The following is a 23903-nucleotide window of genomic DNA, read 5'->3' as shown; positions in this document are numbered from 1 at the left end:
GAAGTCTCCGTCATTGATCTTCTTCACTTCCCAGAAGCCCTTGCACTTCCTCAGTGGCCTGACACACAGCATAAAGGTGCCTTTTCTCTCCCACTTCTCCCCTGTCTCTGCCCGAAGTCAAGACAAGGGAACTTCTGGGCTAGGAGTGTGGCTCAGTGGCAGAACATTTACCCAGCCCACATAAGGCCCTGGGTTAATCTCCAGCCTGGCAAAATAGTCAGTTAACTTAATTTTAAAAAAACAAAAACTGGAACCTAAAATTAAAAAGAAAAAAAAAAAAGCTAGCCAAGCTTTAATCCAGCCTTTAATCCCAGCACTCGGGAGGCAGAGGTAGGAGGATCGCCATGAGTGCGATGCCACCCTGAGACTACACAGTGAATTCCAGGTCAGCCTGGGCCAGAGTGAAACCCTACCTCAAAACAAAAAAAAAAAAAAAAAAAAAAAAAAAACCTACATGTGGTGGTACACATAATTACAGCACTCAGGGAGTGGGAACAGGATCATCATTGCCTACATAGCAAATTCTAGCCTGGGCTGTTTTAGATCCTATGTCAAAAAAAAAAAAAAAAGTGTTGTTTTTTTTTTTTTTTTTCCTACAAAATCAGTTAGGTAGATCGTACTTTCTTTGGTGGTAGGTTTGAAATAAGGTCATGCTTACATAGCCCTTGCCTTGAACTTGTGGCAAACTTCCTGCTGCTGCCTCCTAAGTGCTGGGACTACAGGCTTAGACTTTGCATTCTTTTTTTTTAATATTTAAAAAAGTTATTTAAAAAAAATAAAATAAAAAAGTTATTTATTGGACTGGAGAGTTGGCTTAGTGGTTAAGCGCTTACCTATGAAGCCTCAGGACCCCTGTTCAAGGGTCGATTCCCCAGGACCCATGTGAGCCAGATGCATAAGGGGGCTCATGCGTCTGGAGTTCGTTTGCAGTGGCTGGAGGCCCTGGCCCACCCATTCTCCCTCTCTCTCTATCTGTCTCTCTCTCTTTCTCAAATAAATAAATAAAAATGAACATTTTTTTAAGTTATTCATTTGTATGTGAGAGAGAAAGGATGGGTGGGCCAGGGGCTCTTGCCACTACAAACTCCAGATTCATGTGTTGCTTTGTGTGTCCGGCTTTAGGTGAGTACTTGAGAATGAAACCTTGGCTATTAGGCTTTGAAAACAAGTGCCTTTAACCACTAAGCCATCTTCCCAGCCCAGACCACACATTTCTTTCTTTTCTTTTATTCATTTGGTGGGGGAGGGGGTAGAGAGAAGAGGTGCACCAGGGCCTCTAGCCACTGCAAATGGACATGGTCAGCCTGGGCTAGAGTAAGACCTTACCTTGAAACCCACCCACCCCCTCAAAAAAAAAAAGAAAAAGAAAAAGAAAAATGACTGACATTCACTGAGCACTTAGTATAGCCTTCTGAATATCACAACACAGAAACTGAGGCACAGAGAGTTAAAATAACTTACTACAAAGACACAAGCCAGAGGGTAGAGTAGCTGGGAAAAGATCCAGGACGGCTGGCTATGGAGCTGGGGAAGGAAAGAAATGCAAGGTCAGGCTGGTTAGTCATGAAGCCTCCCATGAATTGAGACAATGAGACCAGCAGTTCCCAGACGGGAGGGGAGAGAGGGGAGCAAGGGGAAAAGCTGTCACTTCTATATTTACTCTCCACGTGTATTTAACAAGGTAAATGAGTGGCAATGTGTGCAGGTAGCCTTGAGATAGGGTTTAAGATAGGGTCTCTGGGGCTGGACAGATGGCTTGGTGGTGAAGGAATTTGCCCGCAAAGTCAAAGGACCTCAGTTCAATTCCTCAGGACCCATGTAAGCCAGATGCACAAGGTGGCACAAGCCTCTGGAGTTCATTTGCAGTGGCTGGAGGTGCTGGAGTGTCCATTCTCTCCCTCCCTTCCTCCCTCCCTCTTTCTCTCAAATAAGTAAATAAATAAAATAAAATTTAAAAAGATAATGTCTCTGTCTGGTCCCTCAGAAATGAGTGGCCTCTGGGCTAGAGAGATGGCTTAGCGGTTAAGGTGTTTGCCTGCAAATCCAAAGGCCCCAGATTCGATTCCCTAGGACCCACGTAAGCCAGATACACAAGGGGCACATGCATCTAGAGCTCGTTTGCAGTGGCTAGAGGCCCTGCCATGCCCATTCTCTCAGTCTCTCCCCCCCCCACTCCACCCTCTGCTTGCAAATAAATAAATTAAATTTAAAAAAAAACCCTTAAAAGCAATGAGTGGCCTCGAAGGAGTTCCTGTGCCAGAGTGGCCTGTTTCCACCTTGCTTGGGGCAGGGAGTGAGCGAGGCCTGGAGTTGGGGGACCCAGGCGTGGGAGAGGACAGAAGATGCCCTAAGGGCGCGAAGCACTGAGACAGGAGTGCCCAACCCTCAAGGGCAGAGCGGAGAACAGGGGAAACAGATCAGGAGGAAGGTGGGCAACGTAGAGGGGCAGCCAGGCTGGCCTGAGCCCTTGGCCTTGCCCTCCAGAGACGGGAACAGGACTAGAGGAGATGTGCGTCCGGAAGTCTGCAGGGGGCTGTTTCCCTGCAGCGGACGCCTCCTGACAGCTCTTATCCAGAGCTGCTGCTGTCGCCTGCCTGGGGCCCCTCTGCGCCCACTGCCACCGGACTACCACAGTGGACAGCTATCTGGGGGAAGCAGAAACGACCTACCAGAATATATTTAGTACCGATCAGACACCAGTCCCCAGAGCAGCGCATGAGGGGGCTTAGGGGATTACTCAACCAGCGGGGGCGGGGGGGGGGGGGGGGGGGGGGGTGGTGCCTGGTTCATCCCGGAAGCTCTAGGACATGGCTAAGCCAAGTACCTGCCTAGGTTTCAAGTTTTCTACCTGTGAGGAAAGGGGATACAAGATCGAATATGGGAAGGCAGTCACTTGCAAGCAGTGAGGACCTGAGTTTGCTCCCCAGTACCCATGTTAAAAAAAAAAAAGTGCTAGGCTGGAGAGATGGCTTAGCGGTTAAGCACTTGCCTGTGAAGCCTAAGGACCCCGGTTCAAGGCTCGGTTCCCCAGGTCCCACGTTAGCCAGATGCACAAGGGGGCACACGCGTCTGGAGTTCGTTTGCAGAGGCTGGAAGCCCTGGCGCGCCCATTCTCTCTCTCTCCCTCTACCTGTCTTTCTCTCTGTGTCTGTCACTCTCAAATAAATAAATAATTTTAAAAAATGCTGGGCATGGTGGGCACAGCGGTCATCGCAATGCCAAGGAGGCAGAGACAAGATGAGCCCTGGTGCTCTCCCAGCCAGTGAGAGACTTTGGCTCGCCAATGGGAGGATGGCTTTCCTGAGGTTGTCCTCTGGCCTCCACATACGTGCATGCACACACACACACATGCATCTGCACAGAGAAAGAGAGAGAATGAGAGAGAGAAATACGGATCAGCGCAAGCCAGTAAGCCCTATTCTCACACACACCTGCAGGCTGTTCTCAGTTTGCCTCCCCCCACCCCCCAGCCACCTCCTGGACTCACTTCACCTGCACAAAGCAACGCCACATCCCGGCCTCTCTGCAGCCCAGGCCAGCCTTGGTCTCTCTCTCTCTCCCTGAACACCCCAGGCCCAACCCATGAGTTTCTGCAAGGAAAGTTTCCCCAACAGCCAAGACACTCCGCTGCAGGGTTGTTATAACAAAGACATTAAATTGCTATGTATTCTGTCATCTTTAAATTAAAACTTAAGCCCAGCAATAAATCTGAAACTGTTCCCAAGGGTTTAATGGGATAATGTAAAACAGGCCAGGGTGGCCTGCCTGGCAGGGTGGGAATTCCCCTGACAGGTCATGGGGTGGTCTGGCTGCTGGGTGGAGGACCCCGGGTTTGGCTTCTTAGGTGGGCACATCCCAATTATCAATAGCACAGGCTGTTGTAAGGTGGGGGAAGAGGACAGTGGATAAAATTCTTTGAAGAATCCTCACACTTTAGTGGTATAAAAATCAACTGGGTTGCCTGTCAAAAATCCAACCAACTCCCTTTGCCCCTTTTGGGTCCACAAGAGTGAACTGAGGTCTAACTTTTGTCAAGCCCCCTCATCCCCTCCCAAGACCCGGTGGATAGGACACATTTTGAGAAACCTTGGAAACGAATCTAAAGGCATCCCACTTTGAGGTTAAGGGGCCATAGCTCTCAGGTTAAGGACATCATCTTCAATAAGATTTAGCCTTTTCAAGCCAGGCATGGTGGCGCACACCTTTATTCCCCACATTCAGAAGGCAGAGGTAGGAGGATTGCTGGGAGTTCGAGTCCAGCCTGGGCTAGAGTGAGACCCTCCCTACATCTAAAACAAAACAAAACAAAAAATCACCTATTCAGCCTGCAATAGATGCTTGGAGAGGCAGGTCCAAATCCAGGCTCCTGAAGAGGTGCATCTAGCTTTTGTGAAGTCTGCCCTTAGAAAGTTTGGAGGAGGACCACTTTAAAAATAATAACTCAGCCAGGTGTGATGGCACACTACTTTAACCCCAGCACTCGGGAGGCAGAGGTAGGAGGATTGCCATGAGTTCGAGGGCCCCCTGAGAATACATAGTGAATTCCAGGTCAGCCTGAGCTAGAGTGAGGCCCTACCTTGAAAAACCAATAATAATAATAACAACAACAACTCAGCTAGAGATGGAGCTCAGTGGTAGAAAACCTGCCTCGCATGGGCAAGAACCCAGGTGCACTCACTAGCATTGGAATAACATCAAAATCTTACCCCCTCCAAAATCAGAACACAGTCCGTCACCTCACTGGCTGGCTGCCCAGTACCTGCCTGTGACATGCTCACCCCTTTCTCACCTGGCTCCTTCCTTTTCTGCTACTGGGTGGTGGCGCGACTGAACTGCCAGGGTCCCCTGTCCTTTCCCATGAGGTGGATAGATTTTAAATCCAAAATTTCCAGGCATCCAGTTCTGACTCCTGACTCTTCATGGGCAACATGATTACATTTCACCAGTGCTGAAAGTAAGTCTTGCCCTGTCTGCTACTGATGTTTCTGAAACGGTCCCCAGTCTTCCTAGAGCACAACCTGGCCACATACAGACAAAAGTACCCCCGAGCCCATGTGTCTCCCATGACTCAGTCTTCACCCCAAATATGACCCCCAGAACAATGATCAATCTGTGCTGGGACACTCACAGCAGCTCTATAGAACAGAGAGGATAGAAAGAAAGTAGTCACCGCTCCTCCCCAGCCATGTGCCCTGCACGAGGCGTTTCCCATGTCCTGATGTTTAAGCCCAACAGCTCTGGGAAAATCCCCTTCACAGACAGGGAAACTGACACAGAGCTCTCAAGCCTTGATTTCTAACATATGCGGGTTTCCTTGATGTAAATGTCTCACCATAGCTACTTTCAAGCCACCTAGGATTTAGCAAGCAGTTCCCAGATTCCCTGAATATTTAGCAATTGGCTCTGGCAAGCCACTAGGCGCCAACTCCAGCGCATCACTGAAAACTGCCGCACAGTGAGGGAAGGGGAGGGGGGGGGTCTAGCATCTTGTTCAGAGACATGGAATGACAGTCAGGGCTGGGGTCGGCAGTCGTTACCAGGCTCCAACCGCCTCTCCATGGCTTGTGTCCGTGACTGAAACCATCAAACATTCACGAAAGAAATCAACCCTTTGACCAGACGCACCACAGCTTTGTGTGGCCCTTGTCACTAATAGAGCACTTTAACACGTGCAAGACAACGATGTAAGCTCACGACAGTAGCTCTGGAAAAATCTGACTTTATTAATTAGGGTTGTCCTACATACTGATTGCAATCACTTGCCTAAGCTGATGGGTAGAGGGAAGACTCCAGCTAACCGCTTAAAGACAACAGTTTTCTGCTCATTCCCATCTTGCACGTCCTTACGCTGCACAAAGAGGCAGTGCAGTGGTGGAAAGTCTGGTCACCATCTCTCAACCACATTTGGTGTTAGGTGACAAGAGAAAACCAACCGGCTCGTACAGACTGGGCTCTGGGCATTAGTGTATCCTGGAATGGGCAACAGGAGAGCCTGTGAACTCTGACGACAAGCAATCAGATAGACCTGGCATTGCAATATTCCCGTCACCTACCAGGAGTGGAACGGGTTACCCATCACCCGTGGCTTCCAGGCTCCGCTCTCACCCGGCTGTTCTAAGGGTGCAGAGCGCGCACGCAAGAAGTCGTGAGCGGGTTCTAGCCACGCTTGCGAAGGAGCAAAAGGTTGGAGGATTGGACTCGTGGTTCTATCTCGCTATCGATTCTTTGTCTTATCAAGTTGCCCCAAATTACGCCCCGGGCTGGTCCAGAGTGACAGGCGATGACTGTGCCGTGTCTCTCCGGTACCGTCTCCGTCTCTGTGTTTGGTGACCCTTCGGGCCCCACTTTTTGGCTCCCCGGGGCACAGCTGCAGGCCCTGGCGCCATGGGCCTGGCTGCTACTGGACATGCCCGCGGTCCAGCCGCGCCTCCCGCGAGCGCGCGCGGGCATCCTTCCCACCACCGCCCGCCCGCCGCGGAGGCGGAGAGCTCCACAAAGGAGGGAAACCCGCCGGGGCGTTCTGTTTTCAGAACCTGGCTCCCACGCTACCTCCAAGAGTTTGGGGATGCTTCTCTTTTTCTTTTTCTTTCTTTCTTTCTTTCTTTTTTTTGGATCTCCTTTTTGCTCCCAGACCATCAGTAAAAAAGAAAACCTCTGTGTTCCTCTTTCAGCCAAACTTCCTCCCCGGAAAGCGTCTCCCGAGGCTCTGCGCTCCCGCCGCGGTCCACGGAGCCAAGCGCCGATAAGTGGCCCGGGGCGGCGGGGCGGGGGGGATTGCTGCCGTCGGGGCGGAACCGCCGAGCCGCGCCCGAGCCCCCCGGGACCACCGAAGGATGCCCTCGCCGCCCCCCTCCCCGATCCCCCAAGCCCGCGGGTCCCCCCAATCCCATACCCTCTCCCCGGGACCGCTTACCTGACGGCGGCCGCTTCCTGCTCAGCCGGCTCACGGCGCGGTTGAACATCGCCGCGGGCGCCCGGGGAAGGAAGGAGCTGCAGCCCGGCGGCGCGGCGGCTGAGCCCGATGAGGGCCAGGAGGAGGAGAAGGAGGAGGAGGAGGAGCCGACTCAGCGCCGCCCCGGCACGCCCGGCCCCCGCCCGCCGCCTCCTCTCCGCTAGGCGCCGCGTGGCGCGCTCCGTGCGCCCTGCCCGCCCTCGCCAGTGGGGGCCTGGGTCCCGCCCCGGGCTGCCAGGGCAGGGCAGGACAGAGTGACCCCAGGTGACCCTCGGATGGGGTGCACGCGCCCGGCGGTGCCCGAACCGCGGAGGACTTGGGAGCCCTGCCCAAGCAGTCAGCGAGTCCCGGGGCCCCCTCGCCACGCGCGGGGCTCGTCCGGGATGCCGCCCCGCGGGCTTGCCAACTTGTGCATGCATCCTGATCTGTCCCCTGGCAGCCGCGGAGAAGGAGGCCCCGGCACCGAGGTGCACAGCGCTCCGTGACCCTGGCAGGCGGAGGTGACCTCTCCAATCACCCCGGGAAGCCCAGGCCTCGCGCTGCTGTCGAGTCCGCGCGCGGCCCGCCCCGTGGCCTTGGCCTTCTCGCCCCCCGGGATCCATGATCCCAAGAGCTCAGGTCGGCCCGGCTCTGACTCCGTGGGCCCGGAGACTGCCCATGCCACGAATGCAGAGGCGGGGGAGGCATCGCCGGGGTTCCGGGCTGAGCTGTCCACGCGAAGCGAGCCAAGCCTCTGCGAGTGGGCGCCCCCTCCGGGCCACGCGGCGCGGGCGCCAGAACTCAGGTGCCTTCTGCCCCGGGTCTTTCGGCTCCGGGACAGGCCTCTGGGATTCTGCGGGGACCCCTGAAGTGCCAACCCGGATCCAAGCGCCCCAGCACGTCTTGTAACTCCGGGACTACTTGGGGTGCCATCCAGGCAGGGTCTTTGCACTGAACAACCGGAATCCCTCCGGTCCCAGCGCGCTGGGCCCGTCGCCCCTCTCCCCTGCCAGTCACCTGCTCAGCACCGCGTTCTTCTATTTTTCTCGTTTCTTCTCCAAAACTACCCAAGTGGGGGGGGAGATGTCATTAGCCCCATTTTCTTGAACATTTGGTCTGCAAGGAATTGTCTTTCTGGCGAGTTTTGTTTTTCTTCTTGTGGATCTGGCTTTGTCTCGAAATTGGTCTTTATTTTTAGCAGTACTAATTGCTATTTTTCTAAACCGCTCCCCGGTCGCCCCCTCCCCTTCTTTCGCAGGATTTTCACTTCGTTGGCACTTTCTATCTTCTATTCTGAGCGTCCCGTTCTTCTCTACTCCCCCCTCCTTTTGCCCACCCTACAGTCCCCGATCCACCCCAGCTCTGGCCCTTTCTGGCTGTTCCTCTCTCGTCTTATCCAAGCTCGTTTCTCTTTGCTTCCCACAGAGGATTTTCAGCTTCCTGAAGGCCGCAGAGGTTTGTCTGGGCAGCTAACAGGTGGATCGCATTAGCACCTCACTTCCAAGCACCATCTCCATCTGCCGCTGGCCCCTGCGGGGACAAGCCTCCCTTGTCAGAACCATGCTTGTGACTGGCATTTCTAGAACTTTATTTTATTATTATTTTTTTTTTAGGTTTTTCGAGGTAGGGTCTCACTCTAGCCCAGGCTGACCTGGAATTCACTATGGAGTCTCAGGGTGGCCTCGAACTCATGGCGATCCTCCTACCTCTGCCTCCTGAGTGCTGGGATTAAAGGCACCCGGCAAGAACTTTAAATACTGACGGACTTCTGGATCCAAATAGGAGCACTCCATTCTCATAGCAGAATTTTCAAGGCACACCTCCTGAGAAACCTTCCCCAGAGATCAAATCAGGAAAAGTCCTAATCAAGGCAAGGAGGAAACTTGCATGCTGGGAGCCGACTCTAAGCCACCCACCAAACGCATGCTAGCAGCCAGGCCCACCACACTGTGTCCTCAACAAACCTAGCGTGACCTACGACATGCTTGTGATTCCCTCCTGAGCGAAGAGCCCCAAGCTTCCTAAGTACAGGGGGAATGTAACACTTTCCCTTCCTGTTAGTGTATCAAATAGTACCAAAAGATCAGGGTTAAGATTTAATGTATGCAGAGCTGGAGAGGTGGCTAGGCTGTTAAGAGCACTTCCTATGCAAACGGGAGGGCTTAAGGAGGCCTGAGACCCCAGTCAGTTCCATCCCCCAGGACCTCCATAAACAGCTGGGCTTGGCCTCACTGGTCTGTAACACCCAGTCCCCTTAGGGGATCAGAGACCTGAGAATTATCAGAGCTCAGGAATAAAAACAGCAAGCTCCAGGATCAGTAAGAGACTCCAGCTCAAATGAGAGCAGGTGGGAAGAGCCATGGAGCAGGACATTCTACTGTGGCCAAGCTACTGGGCAGGGCACATTCATGTGCCCATACCACACACAGTGAAGAAAGAGGTTTAATGTACATAGCTTTAAGTTTTGTTTGTTTTGATTCTTGTTGTTGTAGTTTATTGAGGTAGGGTCTACCTCTAGCCCAGGCTGACCTGAATTCACTATGAAGTCTCAGGGTGGCCTCGAACTCATAGTGATCCTCCTACCTCTGCCGAGCGCTGGGGTTAAAGGCGTGCGCCACCACACCCGACGCTGTTTTGATTCTTATGAAATTGCTTCTTACCGGTTTTAAGTTTCTAACGATCCCAAAGCTAGTTTTCATATGCAATGTGCAAAAGACCAAGAATTAAAGTGTAAAGGTTCAAAGTCGGCAAAGTTTAAGAAGCATATAAGCTGTAGGTAGGTTCTGGGGGTGGTCTGTCTCTGGACAGATGGCATTCACCATCCAGATAGCATCATTCCTCCAAGTTTAACCTCCATTTTCCATGCTCTTATCAATCAAGACTTTACAACAAACAGGTAGCAGCCAATTGGGCAAGAAGGCAAGCAGCTTAGGCATCTCTCTCCTCCTGCTGGCCTCACCTTTAGTTCAAGGACCTTTGGTTAAGAAAGCAAGCAGTGGGCTTGGCTTAGTGGTTAAGGCCTTTGCCTGCAATGCCAAAGGATCCCAGTTCAATTCTCCATGACCCAAGTAAGCCAGATGCACAAAGTGGTGCATGCACCTGGAGTTCCTTTGCAGTGGCTGGAGGCCCTGGCATGCCCATTCCTTCTCTCTCTCTCTTTCTCTCCCTTCCTCCCTCCCTTTTAAATAAATAAATAAAATATCCTAAAAAGAAGGCAAGCAATGACCTGCAGGTTACTGAGAAATCAAGCTGGAGTTGAGCTAAAAGCCTCCTCCCTATTAATTAGCTGTAAGGATGCTGGAAAGAGATATGCATCGTGTAGCCTTTGGGAGGAGAAAAGTCACCAGTAGTCTTAACCAGCAGTGGACCCTGAAGCTTTATTGCTGGCCAAATATGAAAAGCAGTGCAATAGTGGCTACCTGTTATGGGAAAGCCAACTGCTCTCTGTGGGAAGGAGTTCCTGCCTAGGACTGAAAACCAAATCAAAAGCCTATGGCTGTGGAGGTCATAAGCTTTAGCGGGTGGTGGGGGTGGGGAGAACTATTACTATTGTCTTGATAAATGCATATATTATGCCCACCAAACTGCCCTCTAAACATGTAAGTTTATGCCCTTATATTAATGCTACTCTCACTTTTGGTTAGAGAAACATCTCTTTTCAGATGGCAGTGACCACTAAAAGGACTTCAAAACTCACCAGAATTGGGGAGGGGATATGATGGAGAATGGAATTTCAAAGGGGAAAATGGGGGGAGGGAGGACATTACCATGGGATATTTTTTATAATCATGGAAAATATTAATAAAAATTGAGGAAAAAAAAAAAAAACGTTTCCAGAATGCTGAGAAGTGACAGTGGAATGTTTAGCACTGAATGTGACCTCTCTGTCACACTCTCCAAGGCTAGGGACCATTGGGGAAGAGGTAGCTGAAATAATGCAAGAGCCCTTTGGAAGGACTGCTTACAATGCTGTCATCTAGACACAAAGTGGCCTTGATATTCATGACCTCACGGTGGTGATGCTACGTACACATGACTGCATTATAGGAGGGAGAAAATGATGACATCAGAACAGATGAGAGATTAATTGGAAAGAAGAAGGAAAGTCAATAGAGGGGGCATTTGGGAGGGGGAAAAGTGTCGTGGTGGGAGGTGATTATGATCATGGTATTTTGTATATATTTATGAAAGTTGTCAATAAAAGGTTAAAAAAAAGGGAGGATAAGGAGATGGCTTAGCAGTTAAGGCACTTGCCTACAAGACCAAAGGATCCTGGTTCGATTCTCCAAGACCCATGGAAGCCAGATGCACAAGGGGGCGCAGTCATCTGAAGTTCATTTGCAATGGCTAGAGGCCTGGCGTGCCCATTCCCTCTCTCTCTCTCTCTCTCTCTCTCTCTCTCTCTTTCTCTCTCTCTTCCTCCCTCCCTCCCTCTGTCTCTCACTTGCTCTCTCAAAATGGATAAATAAAAAAAGTAAAAGAATGCCTAATTCTTAAAATAAATAAATAAATAAAAAGGAATGCAAGCAAGTTAGGCCTCTTCTTCCCCCTTCTGGTCTCACCTTTGGTTCAAGGACCTTTAGGTCAGGCAAAAAGCAGCATCTGGACTGGAGAAATGGCCCAGAGGCTTAACATGAGGACCCGAGTACAGATCCCCAAAACCTACATAAACCAGTTGTGGTGCAGGTCTGTCATCCCAGCGCTCCTAGGGCGAGGCGGGAGATGGAGACAAGAGAATCCCCGGAGCTTGAGGGATAACGAGCCTGCAATCCACAGCAGCAAACAAGAGACCCTGCTGACAGCCAAAGTTGTCTCCTGGCCTCCATGCATGCACCACGGTACATGCACGCTGACACACATCAGGCATTCCCCCCTCCCCCACAAAACCACCAGTATTTAAGAGTAGAAAGAAGCAACAACGTAGGTCTTCGGGTAGAGAGGAATTTCGGAGACTTTCAGACTTTATGAGTCAGTACAGTCTATTCTACTCAGAAGTTTTAAATTTTTGATAAGATGATAAGCTGTTATTACAGTATATTGTATAATAATAATAATAATATATTAGAGACTCTGTATGATGTCCAGGACACACACACATGCAGGTTTGCACATGTGAGTGTGTGTGTAACACATCTATTATAGGCTATTTGAGGTTGGGTAAAATATGTACACATAAGTGCTTTACTCAAAATCGAGACATCTGGGTACCTGCCCTGTCCACGCAGCTGACCAGCTCTGTGTCACATCACAGGGACAGGATGGCACTGCACTCCGAGGGTGTGGTGTGCAATGGCAACACATTAAAAAAAGCAGCTGGCCTGGAGCCCAGCACATGTAGGCGCACAAAAAAATTACTGGAATCTAAATGACTCTTACTCCCCTGCAAGCTGTTTCCATAAATAATAAACTTTAACCTACACGCAGTCAAAAGTGGTTTGGTTGGATTTGTTGTTGATGGTTCATTTTGTTTGTTTGTGGTACTGGGGATCAGACTCAGCGCCTTTGAACAAGCTAGGTAAGCACTTTACCACTGAGCAACGCCATCCCTCCAGCCCTGGATTTACTTTGTAATTATAGGAAGTTGGCAGGGTAGTGATAGCGAGATGCCCACAAGGTAAAGGGGGGGAAGTTAGTCATTACAACCTCTCAGAAAGTCAGAAGAGGCAGCAATGGTAAGATGTGTAATTGGTGTTCTGGGTTGATACTTATTAGGCCAGTGAATAATTCTGCAGGTAGTCATTTGTGCCAAAAAAAGAATAAGTGATACAATGTTTTATTAGTATCATTGCACTTCCTTTTCTATGTTACTTTTATTTTTTTTCAAGTTTGAGAGAGAGAGAGAATTGGTGCACCGGGGCCTCTGCCACTGCAATAAAATGCCACATGCTTGCGTCACCTAGTGGGCATGTGCAAGCTTGCACTTGCCTCACCTTTGTGCATCTGGCTAACATGGGATCTGGAGAGTAGAACATGGGTCCTTAGGCTTCACAGGCAAGTGCCTTAACTGCTAAGCCATCTCCCCATCGCCCTGCTCTCTTTCTTTTTAAATGTTTATTTATTTAAGAAAGATGATTGAGACAAAGAGGCAGAGAGAGAGAGAAAGAGAGAGGGAGAGAATGGGTGGACCAGGGCCTCTAGCCACTAAAAACAAAAACCGGATGCATGCACCACTTTGTGCATGTGGCTTTGCTACACTTCTTTTTTAATACTGATTATAGTAGCTAAGAATGCCCACTCAGAGCATGACCAAGTTATAACATATTCCTATAATGGGATATTTAACAGTTGCATTGGGGGGTATGTATGTGTGTGTAGTGTGCATGTGTATGTGTGGGTGCTTAAAAGTGTATGTGTACATATATGTTTGTGTTTGTGTAGAGAGGTCACAGGTCAATGCTGGATGTCTTCCCCAATGGCCTGCCACCTTATTTTTGAGCCAAGGCCTCTTTTTGAACTAGATTCAGCTAACCTAGGTAGCCAGAAAATGCCAAGGATCCTCCCGTCTCCACCTGTCTGGAGCTGGGATTCTAGGCACAGGCCATCATGTTTGGCTTGGGTGCTAGAGATCCAAACTGAGGCCCTCATGCATGCATGGGCAGCACTTTACTGACAACTATCTCCCCAGCTCCAAGATATTGAACAGTTGTACAAAACCACATGAGGAGCTGGAGAGATGGCTTGGTGTTAAGGAGCTTGCCTGCAAAGCCAAAGGACCCAGGTTTGATTCTCCAGAACCCACATAGAGCCGAATGCACAAGGTGGCACATGCAGCTGAAGTTCCTTTGCAGTGGCTAGAGGCCGTGACGCACCCATTCTTCCTCTCTCTCTCTCTCTCATAATTAAATAAATAAAATATTGAAAAGAAAAAGAAACCATGTGAAAGCCGGCCATGGTGGCGCATTCCTTTAACCCCAGCACTTGGGAGACAGAGGTAGGAGGACCACTGTGAGTTCAAGGCTACCCTGAGACTACATAGTGAATTCCAGGTCAGACTGAGCTGGAGCGAGACCCTGCCTTAAGTTAAAAAAAAACAAACATGTAAAGCCCATTTGGTAGTGTGACAAAACGTTCATGGAAAAAAATAGGATGCAAATATAGCTTTTTGAGTGGAGGAAGAAATATAGTATATTTAGTATATACAGCTAGAAGTTAACTACACCAAAATAGTATTAGAATTTATCTCTGGATGCTAGATTTTTGGTGACTTAAGTTTCCATTATTACATATTCCTGTTTTACAAAATGGCAGTGGATATACACTCTTAAACTGAGAGGACAATAGTGGGAAGCTAATCAAACACCTCCACTGAGGGGCTTTACCCCCTCCTGCCTTTTCACGGGCAAGAACTTTTCATACTCTCTCCTCTTTACTTCACTTAATCTAATAAAGTCTCTCTAAGTTAAAAGAGCAGAAAAAAAACCTCTAACAAGACAAATATGTATGTCATCATTGAAATTTTTTAAAATTTATATTTTAGTGGGCACCCAAAATAATGAATTTCAGGCTGGAGAGATGGCTTAGTGGTTAAGTGCTTGCCTGTGAAGCCTAAGGACCCTGGTTCAAGGCTCGATTCCCCAGGACCCAGATGCACAAGGGGGTACATGCATCTGGAGTTTGTTTGCAGTGGCTGGAGGCCCTGGCGTGCTCATTCTCCCTCTCTCTCTCTCTCTCTCTCTCTCTCTCTCTCTCTGCCTCTTTCTCCCTCTGTCGCTCACAAATAGATAAATAAAAGTGAACAAAAAAATTTAAAGAAAAAATGAGTTTCATTATGGCATTTCATAGACATATAGCATTATTCTTTGCTTATATTCACCACACACCCCGACTACCCTCTTCTGTCAGCATTTTTGCAACATTGGTTTTGCTTTTTTAAAACTCAATTTCCCATGGATGAACCAGCAGACAGGGCCAGCCTTTCCCAGCTTTGATCTCTCCTGCACTTCCCGTCACACATTCCTGGCTTGTCACAGAGCTCAGGGACCCTTGGAGGTCATATCTTGGGCTGCATATCAAGAAACTGAGGGCCAGGCAACAGCAGAATCTGCATTTGGCTACTTTCAGCTACCATAATTGCAGGTGTCCTGACTCCTGAGCAGGAGGCTTTCCCAGCGAGCACCCTCCCCAGGCCCACACTGCAGCCACCAAGTAAAAGCCTAAGGTGCCATCTCCAGCTTAACAGGGCAGATTAGCCAGGCACCGTGGCTCATGCCTGTAACATCAGTACCTGGGAGGCTGAGGCAGAAGGACCGCCATGAGTTTGAGGCCAGCCTGAGCTACATCATGAGTTCTGGGCCAGCTGGGTGAGACCCTGTCTTTTTAAAACTTTTTTTTAAATGCATGAAACTTTAAAAAAAAAATACATGAAAATTGCCAATTGAAAAGTTTAAAAACCACAAAATAGTGAACAAAAAAAATAATAATTTAAGGGCAGATTAATTCTATCAGCTTGTAAGCAGACTTGTATTTCTTCATTCTCAAGACCAAAATAATCAGCCATAAAAAAGAAAAGAAGGAAATCCGGGTATTTGTGACCAACTGGATGAAGTTGGAAGACATCATGCTAAGTGAAATAAGCCAGATGCAGAAAGAAAAACACTAAGCTGGGTGTGGTGGCACATGCCTTTCGTCCCAGCACTCAGGGACCCTGCTTCAGAAGAAAAGGGAAGGCTTGGGACATAGCCCTATGGAGTGTTTGCTTGGCATGAATGGGGCTCTGTGGTCAATCCCCAGCACAACTGAAAAGAGAAAAGGAAAAGACAACTACGGTGTAACTCTACTCATGTATGACTGTACTTACAAGAGGTATCAAAAGATAGTCGGGGGGAGGGCTGGAGAGATGGCTTAGTGGTTAAGGTGCTTACTTGCAAAGCCTAACGACCCTGGTTCAATTCCCCAGTATCCATGTTAAGCCAGATGCGAAGTGGTGCATGCATCTGGAGTTCATTTGCAGTGGCTGGAGGCCCTGGCACACTTCTCTGTCTCTCTCCCTCTCTCTCTCTCTGCTTGCAAATAATTTTAAAAAATAAAAAAGATAGTCAAATATTGATGCTACTCTCACTTTTGGTTAGAGAAGCTTCCCTTTTCAGATGGCAGTGACCTCTGGGATGACTCAAAAGGAACCATAGTGCTAAGAAGAAGTGACAGGAGTGCTCAGCACTGAGACATTTCTATCACACCTTCCAAGGCTCAGGGTCCATTGTAGAAGAGGTGGCGGTAAGAATGTAGGAGCCAAAGGAAGGGCAGGACTCCTTACAACGTGCTCCCCCCAGACACAAAATGGCCTGGATATCCATGACCTCACAGTGCCTGACATTACCTGCACAGGACCATCATAATAGGAGGAAAAGATCATGACATTAAAATAAAAGAGAGACTGATTGAGGGGGGCGGGGATATGGCAAAGAGTGTAATTGTGAAAGGGAAAGTGAGGGGCGAGGGAATTACGGTCTAATGTCTACAATTATAGAAGTTGTCAATGATAAAAAATAAAATTTAAGGGCTGGAGAGATGGCTTAGCGGTTAAGCGCTTGCCTGTGAAGCCTAAGAACCCCGGTTCGAGGCTCGGTTCCCCAGGTCCCACGTTAGCCAGATGCACAAGGGGGCGCACGCGTCTGGAGTTCGTTTGCAGAGGCTGGAAGCCCTGGCGCGCCCATTCTCTCTCTCCCTCTATCTGTCTTTCTCTCTGTGTCTGTCGCTCTCAAATAAATAAATAAATAAATAAATAAATAAATAAATAAATAAAATTTTAAAAAAAAAGACAGTCAAGGGCTAGGAAATTAAACCAGTTAAAGGCATTTGCTTGTAAAGCCTGCCAGCCTGGGTTCAGCTCCTCAGTACCCACATAAAGCCATATATACAAAGTGAGGCATATGTGTGGAGTTCATTTACAGCGGCAGGAGGCCCTGGTATGCCTATGCTCTCTGTGACTCTGCCTCTGTCTCTCTGCTTGCAAATAAATAAATAAAAATAATTCTGGAAACAAAAAAGATGGTCAAATTCATAGACCCACTAAGTAGAATGGCGGTTGCCAGAGGATGGGGGGGGGGGTTGGAAATAGGAAGATGTGGGTCAAAGGGTACAGAGTTTCAGCTGTAAGATGAACAAGTTTCTGATTACATCCCAGCATGGATGGCCACAGAGTGTTCATTAATTAGACTGTGATCATCGTTCCACAATGCATATGTAGAGCAAAGCATTATGTTGGATACTTTGAATATCTACAGTTTTATTTGTCAATTAAATATATTTAAATGAAATAAGTATGTAAACTTTATTTTTAAAAAATATTTTGTTTATATTTATTTATTACTTGAGAATGACAGACAGAGAGAGAAAGAGGCAGAGAGAATGGGCACACCAGGGCCTCCAGCCACTGCAAACAAACTCCAGACGCATGCGCCCCCTTGTGCATCTGGCTAACGTGGCTCCTGGGAAACCGAGCCTCGAACCGGGGTCCTTAGGCTTCACAGGCAAGCACTTAACCGCTAAGCCATCTCTCCAGCCCAGTAAGTATGTAGATTTTAAAACAAAACTTCTCTCACCAGGTGTGGTAGTGCACATCTGTAATCCCAGCACTCAGGAGACTAAGACAGAAGGATCTTGGGTTAGAGACCAGCTTGGGTTACATTGCGAGATGCTGTCTCTAAAAACAACAGGCTTGGGGAATTGGCTTGGTAGGCAAAGTACATGAAGATCCAGCGCCAATGAAAATGCCAGGCATGATAGCCTGCACCTGTAATCCTAGCTATAGGGAGACAGAGATGGAACCCCTGGAGTTTACTGGCCAGCTAGTTCAGATGAATTGGTGAGCTCTGGGCTCAGCAAGTAAAGTGGAAGCCTGGCATGGTGGCACACTCCTTTAATGACAGCACTCAGGAGGCTGAGGTAGGAGTTCGGGGCTATCCTGGAGCTATAGAGTTCCAGGTCAGCCTGTGCTAGGGTGAGAACTAACCTAGAAAAATAAACAAAAATAAGCCCAGCGTGGTAGCATAGGCCTTTAATCCCAGCACTGGAGAGGCAGAGGTAGGAGGATCGCCGTGAGTTCGAGGCCACCTGAGACTATGGAGTGAATTCCAGGTTAGCTTGAGCTACAGTGAAACCCTACCTCCAAAAACCAAAAATAAATAAATAAATAAAGTTGAGTAAGACACCTTATGTCAATCTCTGGCTTCCACATGCATAGGCACTCCCACACACACAGGTGTGCCCACATGCATTCCACACACGCAAACTCATGTGGGGAAAAATAACAAACAAACACCACGACTCTGTTGCTGCACCTCACAGCACTGTCCAGCAAAGTGACTCAAGCGAGGAGACCCTGCTTGCTGCGCATGTCCTCTCCTCTGGATCTCTCAGCCCTCTGCGCCGTCGTCCATCCTTGTCACCCCGAAGAGCCTGCAGTCAGCCCTCAGCCTGGTTCACGTCACCTGTTGAAAGCTCCCTTCATCTCGGGCCACTTCCTTCCTCTGACTCCTTGCCAACCTCAAAGCCGGCTGTCCCTAAGGTCCCCTCCTTGTCCCCTGGTCCTGGGAGCTCACTCTTGCGTGCTTACTACCTTCACCATTTCAAGCTTCATGGCTCTGAATAGCACTTTATTTCTTTCTTTTATTTTTTTGAATAGCATTTTCTTAACCATCAACTTTATTTTTTCAATAGTTTGTTATTTTTATTTGAGAGAGAAAAAGACAGAGAGAGAGAGAGAGAGAGAGAGAGAGAGAGAGAGAGAGAGAGAGAGAGAATGAGCGCACCAGGGCTTCCAGCCACTGCAAATGAACTCCAGACGCGTGCGCCATCTTGTGCTTCTGGCTGATGTGGGTCCTGGGGAATTGAACCATGGTCCTTTGGCTTTGCAGGCAAGTGCCTTAACTGCCAAGCCATCCTTCCAGCCCGCAACTTTATTATTTTTTTTGAAGAAATTTTAGGTTAGCAGCAAAATTAAACAGAATTGCCCTGCCGCATGGCCTGCGCTCCCTACCTTCTGTCTGGAGCACTCTTCCCTGGGGTGTGCTATTTTCTCAGGTCTCTGTTCAGGACTCCTTTGCCCATCCTAGTTTATTTATTATTTTATTATTATTAGTTCAATTAATTTATTTTTATTTTTATTTCTCGAGGTAGGGTCTCACTCTAGCTCAGGCTGACTTGGAATTCACTATGTAGTCTCAGGGTGGCCTCGAACTCATGATCCTCCTACCTCTGTCTCCCAAGTGCTGGGATTAAAGGCGTGCGCTGCCACGCCCAGCTTCCTCTTTTATTTTATTTGAATTTTTATTTATTTATTTGAGAGAGAGAGAGAGAGAAAGAGGCAGAGGGGGGAGAGAGAGAATGGGTGCTCTGGGGCCTCTAGCTACTGCAAATGAACTCCAGATGCATAAACCACCTTGTGCATCTGGCTTACGTGAATACTGGGGAATCGAACCTGAGTCCTTTGTCTTTGCAGGCAAGTGCCTTAACTGCTAAACCATCTCTCCAGCCCTGCCCATCCTATTTTAAATGGCAGTCATGCATAAGGAGAAGAAAAGTGAGATAAGATAAAATAAAATGTAGCCCTCTGGCTGGACTGAGAACTCAGTGGTGTAGCACTTGCTTACTTAACATGGGTAAAGCAGTGCATTCTAGTGCCAGCACTGCAAAAATAAGTAAATAACTAGGGCTGGAGCTATGGCTCAGTGGTTAAGGCACTTTCCTGCAAAGCCTAATGACCTGGGTTTGATTCCCCAGTGTCATGTAAATCCAGATGCACAAAGTGGCACACGCCTCTGGGATCTGTTTACAGGGGCTGGAGACCCTGGTGCACCCATTCTCTTGTCCATCTCTATTCTCTTTTTTTTTTTTCTCAACTTTTATTAACATTTTCCATGATTATAAAAAGTATCCCATGGTAATACCCTCCCTCCCCCCCTCCACTTTCCCCTTTGAAATTCCATTCTCCATCATATCCCCTCCCCATCTCAATCAGTCTCTCTTTTATTTTGATGTCATGATCTTTTCCTCCTGTTATGATGGTCTTGTGTAGGTAGTGTCAGGCACTGTGAGGTCATGGATATCCAGGCCATTTTATGTCTGGAGGGAACACGTTGTTCGGAGTCCTACCCTTCCTTTGGCTCTTACATTCTTTCCGCCACCTCTTCTGCATTAGACCCTGAGCCTTGGAAGGTGTGATCGAGATGTTACTCAGTACTACAGTCACTTCTTTCCAGCACTATGATACCTTCTGAGTCATCTCAAAGTCACTGCCATCTGAAAAGAGAAGATTCTCTACCCAAAGTGAGAGTAGCGTTAATATAAGGGTATAAATATTAAGAGAAGTGCTTACTGGGCAGTTGGATAAGCATAGTATATACATTTTACCAGACATCAGCAGATGTTACACCCCTAGGGCTCATGACTACCCCTGTTTTAAGTTTTCAATATCAGGGATGTGTTTCCATCTCTCTTCTGTCTCTCTCTGCTTTCAAATAAACAATAAAAATATTAAATTATTTTTAAAGTATAAATGCATAAATAAATGAATAAATGGCCTTGCAAGGAGAGAGAGATAAAGAATGGGTGTTCCAGAGTCTCTTGTCACTGCAAAAAAAAAAACAAAAAAAAAAACTCCAAATGCATGTGCCACTTTGTGTATCTGGCCCTACATGGGTACTGAGGTATTGAACCAACCCTCCCTCCCTCCCTCCCTCCCTCCCTCCCTCCCTTCCTCCCTCTCTCTCTCTCTCTCTCTCTCTCTCTGCCTCTTTCTCTCTCTGTCTGTTGCTCTCAAATAAATAAATAAAAATAAAAATAAAAATATTTTAAAAAACACAGAACTGGAAAGATGGCTCAATGGCTAAGGCACTTGACTGCAAAGTCTGACAACCCAGGTTCAGTTCTCAAGCACCCAGGTAAAGCCAGATGCACAGCGTGGCACATGGTACTGGAGTTTGTTAGCAGTGGCTGGAGGCATTTGCATGAGCTATCTCTTTCCCTTCTCTCTCTCTCTCTCTCTCTCTCTCTCTCTCTCTTTTTCTCTCTTTCTCTGCTTGCAAATAAATAAAGGAAATATTTTTATTTATTTGCAAGCAGAGAGAAAGAGAATGGGCACACCAGGGCCTCTAGTCCCTGCAAATGAACTCCAGATGCATGTGCCACGTTGTACATCTGGCATTACATGGGTACTCGGGAATCAAACCTGGATCCTTAGGCTTTGCAGGCAAGCACCTTAACCGCTAAACCATTACTCCAGCCCAGAAAATATTTTTTAATTTTTTTTTTTGAGAGTGACAAACACAGAGAGAAGGGGGGGCGGAGAGAGGGAGAGAATGGGCCCACCAGGGCCTCCAGCCACTGCAAACAAACTACAGATGTGTGCGCCCCCTTGGGCATCTGGCTAACGTGAGTCTTGGAGAATTGAGCCTGGAACCAGGGTCCTTAGGCTTCACAGGCAAGCACTTCCCCTAAGCCATCTCTCCAGCCCCCAGAAAATATTTTTAAAGAAATAAAAATCAGGACTTCCAGTTAAGATGGTGGCATAGGAACCATGCAAAGCAGCCTAGGGGATAAAAAGAAAAAAGAAAGAAAGAAAGAAAGAAAGAAAGAAAGAAAGAAAGGAGGGAGGGAGGGAGGGAGGGAGGGAGGGAGGGAGGGAGGGAGGGAGGGAGGGAGGGAGGGAGGGAGGGAGGGAGGGAGGGAGGGAGGGAGGGGGGGAGGGAGGGAGGGGGGGGGGAGGGAGGGAGGGAGGGGGGGGGAGGGAGGGAGGGGGGGAGGGAGGAAGGAAGGAAGGAAGGAAGGAAGGAAGGAAGGAAGGAAAGAAAGAAGGTGTGAGTCTCCAGCAAAATGTACTTTTCTACCAAAAAGTGAAGGTGTATAAGAAATTACTAAGCCGACGTGGACGCGTCGGGGCCGTGGGGCCGCGGGAAGGCAGCCTGGGCTGTGGCGGGACTTGCGATCCCGGTGCGGGTCTGAAGTGGCGACTCGGGCGCAGAGCCTCAGCTACTCCGGGTGCAACTTCTTGCGCCAGAGACTGGTCCTCTCCACCCTGAGCCGACGCCCGGTCAGGATCCGGAAGATCCGGGCCAGAGACGACAGCCCGGGCCTTCGAGGTTGCATGTGGTGCTGCGGAATACCGTACTAGTGATGGAGATAGAACCTTGGAAAGGAAGGACCTGTAAGAACTCACAAGACTTTGAAGCTGGCTTCATAAGGCTTCTGGACAAAAATAACTAATGGTTCACGAATTGAAATAAACCCAACAGGAACGACCTTATATTACCAGCCTGGCCTCCTGTATGGTGGGTCTTTGGAACATGACTGCAGTGTTCTTCGTAGCATTGGATATTGCCTGGAGGCCCTTCTTTGCCTGGCACCATTCATGAAGCACCCTTTAAAAATAGTCCTGCGAGGAGTGACCAATGACCAAGTTGATCCCTCGGTTGATATTCTTAAGGCAACCGCACTCCCTCTATTGAAACAGTTTGGGATTGATGGAGAATCATTTGAGCTAAAGATTTTGCGACGGGGAATACCTCCAGGAGGAGGAGGTGAAGTGCTTTTCTCCTGTCCTGTGAGGAAGGTGCTGAAGCCTGTCCAGCTCACTGACCCAGGGAAAATCAAGCGCATCAGAAGAATGGCATACTCTGTTCGTGTATCGCCTCAGATGGCAAATCGGATCGTGGATTCTGCAAGGAGCATCCTCAACAAGTTCATTCCGGGTATCTATATCTACACAGACCACATGAAAGGCATCAACTCTGGAAAGTCTCCTGGCTTTGGGCTGCCACTCGTTGCTGAGAGCACCAATGGCACCTTCCTTAGTGCTGAGCTGGCCTCCAGCCCACAGGGCCAGGGAGCAGCCGTGCTTCCTGTTAGGACCTGGGCAGGAATTGTGCCCAGCTGCTGCTTGAAGAAATCTACAGGGCTGGATGTGTGGACTCGACCAATCAAAGTCCAGCTCTGCTGCTCATGACCCTTTGGACAGCAGGATGTTTCCAAACTCCTCTTGGGACCACTCCCTCCCTACACGATAGAATTTCTGTGGCATTTGAAGAGCTTTTTCCAGATTATGTTTAAAATCGAAAGCCAGCCGTGTGGTGAAGAACTCAAGGGTGGGGACAAAGTACTGATGACCTGCGTGGGCGTAGGCTTCTCTAATCTCAGCAAGACCCTCAAGTGATGCTTTCACAAGAGAAGCTTTCATTGCCCACATATGATGCAGAAGTTCTCCAAAAACACCAGAGGGACGAAGTCCAGTCGGGCTCATCTGGAACAGGAGATCCACTTAATGTTAGGCATTGTCTTCAATAAAAGAAGTGTCTGCGTCGTGGTCTCCCGTGTTTCTCCAGTAGTGTTGACAATTCTCAGACACCAGTCACCATGAGCGCCCCTCGCTCACTGGGAGACAAGCAGCTTTATCTCTCCTGAATGTGTTACTGTCTTCATCTGCTTAACCATATTTGTGAAGGACAAAGGGCACAGTTGTGGGATTTGTTTACATATTTTCTGTATTGCAAGTATGTTATAAATTTTTTTATTCTTAAAACAAAAAGAAATTACTAAACCTACCTTTTTGGACAATGGAACACTCAGGAGCCATAATTGTTACTAGGAAATTTTCAGTGCCAGGGATGGGATACCTTCCAGTGAGTTGTTGACTATGGAGGACCCTGATATCCCCAAAACATTATAGGCCATTGCCAAGGACCTTGGTTTCCTACCAGGAATAGATGGTAAGACCCTATTGCTGAAGACTTCACATACTTGGGCTGCAAGGCCACTGAGAAATCCTGCTGGAGCTGAGCTGATAACATCCTCCATGTAGACCAGCTGACAGAAAGCTGGAAGAAGCCATTTTGCATGCAGTTCAGTGGGAGAGAGAGAAATCACCAGTGAAGATACTCCACAGTGGACTTCTATTTTGCCAGCCAGGCCAAATGAGCCAATGGGTGCAATAGTGGCATGTCTGTCATGATGGAAACCAACTGCCCTCTAATTGAATTGG

General features: G+C 48.5%; 1 protein-coding gene and 1 pseudogene across 1 annotated transcript in view; one reads left to right on the top strand and one right to left on the bottom strand.

The window, feature by feature from the left end:
* Rgs10 (regulator of G protein signaling 10) overlaps positions 1-7012 on the bottom strand; it is a 50586-nt gene extending 43574 nt beyond the window's left edge. Inside the window, exon 1 of the mRNA XM_004659293.2 lies at positions 6914-7012. Coding sequence (XP_004659350.1) covers positions 6914-6962 — 49 coding nt within the window. The 5' untranslated portion in view covers positions 6963-7012. The remainder of the gene's footprint in view (positions 1-6913) is intronic.
* Positions 7013-7335: 323 nt separating this feature from the next.
* LOC101595542 lies at positions 7336-23078 on the top strand (annotated as a pseudogene).
* The last annotated feature ends 825 nt before the right edge of the window (positions 23079-23903 follow it).

Source organism: Jaculus jaculus, chromosome 1, assembly GCF_020740685.1.
Source record: "Jaculus jaculus isolate mJacJac1 chromosome 1, mJacJac1.mat.Y.cur, whole genome shotgun sequence".
NCBI classification, from domain to species: domain Eukaryota; kingdom Metazoa; phylum Chordata; class Mammalia; order Rodentia; family Dipodidae; genus Jaculus; species Jaculus jaculus.
This window is presented reverse-complemented; position numbering and strand designations above follow the sequence as displayed.